Source organism: Myotis brandtii, unplaced genomic scaffold (genome assembly GCF_000412655.1).
Source record: "Myotis brandtii unplaced genomic scaffold, ASM41265v1 scaffold204, whole genome shotgun sequence".
In the NCBI taxonomy this organism is placed as follows: Eukaryota; Metazoa; Chordata; class Mammalia; order Chiroptera; family Vespertilionidae; genus Myotis; species Myotis brandtii.
The window spans coordinates 300627-305415 of NW_005357599.1; the positions used below are offsets into that span (position 1 = coordinate 300627).

General features: G+C 39.5%; 1 protein-coding gene across 1 annotated transcript in view; it reads right to left on the reverse strand.

Moving 5' to 3' along the window:
* Positions 1-881: 881 nt before the first annotated feature.
* Positions 882-4789, reverse strand: part of PCDH20 (protocadherin 20) — a 5309-nt gene continuing 1401 nt past the window's right edge. The window contains exon 3 of the mRNA XM_014538904.1: positions 882-4789. This exon is cut by the window's right edge and continues 15 nt beyond it. Coding sequence (XP_014394390.1) covers positions 2237-4789 — 2553 coding nt within the window. The 3' untranslated portion in view covers positions 882-2236.

Sequence of the window (4789 nt, forward strand, 5' to 3'; positions counted from 1 at the left end):
TTTATTAAGTTACAGGCGTTTCTCATGCTAGAGATAAAGTCCATACCCCAAAACATATGAACCTTCTCCAAATTTAGATATGAAAAAAAAAATTTTTACTGATGGTTATATCATTGCACTTATGGAGATTTTTAAAAAAAATTAATGGTGCTGCTTGTTTCATATGTAGCCCCTACCTTTAAAAAAAAAAAAGAAAAAGAAAAAAAAAAAGACTGGTAGAGAATGGTTTCCTCAATGGTTATACATCAATTATAAATGAAAAGCTTTAGGGATGAATGATCTTAGTTTCTTAGCTCATGTGTCTCTCATACAAAATAAGTTTCTAATAAAAATATACTTTCTTTTTATAACAAACATTACTGCCTCATATGCTTACATTTTATTCACATTGTAAAATTGAAGAAAACAAAAAAAAATGAGGTTGATACAAATTCAAAAGTTCTTAGGTGTTTGCATTCAAATTATTTTTTGCAATATATTTTTATTTTAAAATGTATTGAAAGCTATTGTAATAAATCCTGTAATAATACTTACAGGATTGCTATAAGTATGTAGTAAAATGAATGTTTATAATTGATACTAACTCAATAAATTAATATGTATTTGCATATAAATGGGTATAAACTATCATATGAACTAGCAAACATATAGGCATATTATCTTTATATTTTATATATATATATGTCTATTACTACACACATACTTAATAATTTACCCAATGTTTAATTGAGTAATGAATTAGTTTAATGTAAACTTAAGCATAACACGATATTTACAGTATACCAACATTTACCTCTAGAAGCAAACAAATGCCAATAACAGGCACTTCAGTGAAAGAACAAGCCAAGTTCATATAGAAAATGGTAAAAATGAGAGAGAAATTATGAAAATATATACTTTTAATTTGCAGACATATAAACACTTTTGGTACAGTACAGACATGGGATGCCAAAACGCAAAATGATCCAGTTTAAGCTAACACATTACTTATTTATACAGATAATTTTGTTATAGCTCTCATAGAAAATAAAATTTCCAGCTCACACAATGAAAGTGATCAATTACTGATGAACCAGTTTGCTTCATTGCAAAGGATTCAGCAAAAGCTACATTATCAAAGAAATCTGCTGCTGGGCTTACAAATACTCTTGGACTTAATCCAAAGGCAAAGAAAGGAAGCCAGAAATGGTAGTTAACAAACCTAAACAACAACAAAAAGAAAAGTATAACTTTCATAGAAAAGGCCCAACTACAACCAGTAGTCTACACCAGCTTCTACAATAATTCTGTTTTAATATGATTTTTTAAAGTTTCTTACGTGATGGATGACTTTAAGCATATAAATATCTAATATATAACCCAAGTATGAAGTACTGCTCACAAGTTTTGAAAGCACCAAAATGTGGTGAACACCTGTGAAGCAACTAAGGATAGAAATATTTCTTGCTCTGGCTGTTTTTTGTGGACACAATTTCTAGTTATATTTTCTGTAAGGAAGGACATATGTATCTTTTCCCCTGTAATAATAGCAAGTTCAGTGGTAAAGCAAACAGATAGCAGTTTGAGTACACAGAAAGTGAAAGAGTCTTCAGCAGGTCAAATCTTTAATAACATATGGCAATGTTTTTATCCTTGCTAAAAAAAAATTGCACTTCTTTGTAATGCCTTCTCTTTCAAACTACGCATGGCATACTTGTAAGGTAAACATTCTGTTTACAAATACATTTATTTTCTTATACATTTAAGTGGGGTGAACGTCAATTTATTTTAATTTTGTATTTGTTAAATATTAAAAACAATATATTTAAAATATACTTTCATTAATTTGATGTACAACAACTGTCATGAATAATAACCCAAAACAGTTATCTGCAAAGGAGCAGCTGTTGCCCTCTTGTGGTTAAAATACTTTTTAGAGAAAAAAATGCAATGTGTCATTTTCTTACCTTACTCCCAGGTTTTATCAATCATTTTCTTGGTGTATCAAACCTGCAAGTCATATCCAATATTTTTTATAATAGTTCTATAGCTGTTAGTACTAATTTTCATTAAAAATGCTGTACACATTTTATAACCTCTGATTTTGAATTTAAAAACCTGTAAACCGCTATTTACAATATAGTACAAGTTATAAATTAGTAGTCCTTCATTGGAACTCGTCCATACCACCTTGTTTATGTGGTGAAGACTATCCAATGTCTATTAAAACATCTCTGTGTTATTCCACAATGAAGTATCAAATATTAGAAATATCCATCGGTTTCCTCTCTCTCATGTGCAGGTCAATTTTCCCTTTTAGTGGAATTTGTACTTCCAAACTTTCATCTTCCCTGGGATGCTTTTTCCCTCTCCTTAAGCAGATGTATATGCCCATCCCTGTTACCAGTGTGATAGAACCCAAGCTGATTACAGACAGAGCTACTAAGGTGGGCATACAGGACACAGATTCGACCTTCCTATGAGTGGGTTCTATTGAGATCTGTGGCTCTTTCTCCTCTATATTAATGTCCGGTTCCTTTCTTAAAAGACTCTCAATGTAGCTCTCGTTGCTGACAGTGTCATTAACAAATAGGTTCACCATGACCGTGGAATAGAGAGGCTCAGGATAACCATGGTCACTCACTTTCACCAGTAAACGATGGAGTCCATAATCCGTCTGCAGCAGTGCCTCTTCCAAAGTAATGTTGCCAGTTTTGGGGTCAATCCTAAAGGACTCGGGCCGAGGACCTCTCCTCCCTATGATGCTGTAAGCTATGACAGCATTCATGCCCGTGTCTTTGTCAACAGCGTAGACTTCTGTCACCGGGGAACCGGGGAGAGTAGAAGGCAGTACCAACAGATAAGACATATTAGACTGAGGAAATAAAACAAGAGGAGGGTTGTCATTGATATCAAGGAGGAGAATTGTGATTTTTGCGGTCGAGGAGAGGGCGGGCTCACCTCCATCAATGGCTTCAACCCACAAAGTATAGGAGCTTTGCTGCTCCCTGTCCAAAGAGACTTTAGCTCTCAGCATGCCCTTTCCTGTGTCTATGACAAAAATATCACTCTGGTTCAACACAGACAGAGCAACCCATCCATTTCGCCCAGCATCAGCATCAGTGACACTAATCACTCCAATTTCACCATATCCTGGAAAGTTTTCTGGCACAAAAAAGCTGAAGTCCTTGTTGATGAACCTAGGGCTGTTGTCATTTTTATCCAACACTGTGAGAGCCACAGTGGCTACGGATTCCCTGGGAGGCTTTCCCATGTCAACAGCTCTGACTGTGTACCTGTACTTTTCTTTCTCTTCTCGGTCCAGCTGAGTAGAAACTGTCAGAATTCCTGTGACACTGTCCAAGGAAAAATACGATGGAGCATCATGTCCCAGAAAGTATGAAACTTGGCCTCTCTCACCACTGTCAGCATCTGTAGCATACAACTTAGTCAAAAAGGCATGGGGTGCATTGTTTTCTTCTATGGTTAGTTCTATCAAGGGTTGAAGGAAAACAGGAGCATTATCATTGTCATCTAGAAGTTGAACTTTAATAATTTTTTTGACGTGAAATCCCTCAGAATTCCAGGCCACCACAGCTATTTCATAGAACTGCTGTAGCTCATAATCCATAGGTTTTGTGGTTTCTAGCAAATACTCGTTATTGTATGGTTTGTAGGGCGATAACCTAAATGGCCCTTCGCCATCCAGATAGCAGTTCACCTTGTATTTACCTTCCGGATCTCTTACGGTGAAGAAAGCAATTGGAGTGTTAACAGGTTCCAGTTCTTTCAGGTACACGATACCATCTATCTCATTTGCTATATAACGAGGGACAATTTCAGGTGGTCTGAAAATGACTTTGATAATGGACACCAGGGCAGTGATCACCGCAGGGATGCAGCCTGGCCCATTAGCAAGGATGGTGAGCTTGTGTGTCTGCAGAACACTCCCCCCGATCTTACTGGAAAGTTTAATGACGCCAGTGGTTTCATCCAGGTGGAATAAGTCCTTGGATGCTTGTGGAACTTTCTGGCTGTAAGAGTAGGTGATCTGAGCGTTGGTCCCCAAGTCTCTATCCACAGCCTGGACAGCTGCAACAGGTGTGCCCACCGTAGCATTGCCATACACAGTGACATTGATCTGTGAGTCTGCGAACAGAGGGCAATTGTCATTAATGTCACTTATGCCAATGGTGAGGGTGGCACTGCCCAACAGTGGTGGGGACCCACCATCCTCAGCTATGATGATGCTCACATACTGGTCTTGGGTCTCCCTGTCCAACAGGCCCATGACAATTAGGTAGGGTGTGCGCTCCCCGTTCTCATTCTCCTCCACATCCAGGGTGAACATACGGTGATAGTCCAGTAGGCGGTAGGTCTGCACCCCGTTGGTGCCTACATCGGGGTCCATGGCAGGATGCTCTATGGCCAGTCGGGTGTTTACAGGTGCATTTTCTGGGACCCACACTGAGAACTGGGAAACGGGGAACTGCGGGGCATTGTCATTGATGTCCCGGATGGCGATCTTCACCTTCACAAACCTGAAGTATTCCTGCGGCAGGACCAGCACATCCAGAAGCAAAAGACAAGAGTCCGAAGAAGGGGAGGAGGAAATGGAAATGCTGTCGCCCCAGGCAGCCCCTCCACCTCCTTCAAGACACAGGGCCTCGCGGTCGATCTCCTGGGCAGAAGTGTGCAGCTCCCCAGAGCGGTTGTCTAGGGTCACGTACTGGCCACTCAGTCCCCGGGAGGCCAGGCTGAAGGAGAGAGGGGGGCTGGGCTCCGCGCGGGCGCGCTCCGGAGGCTGCGG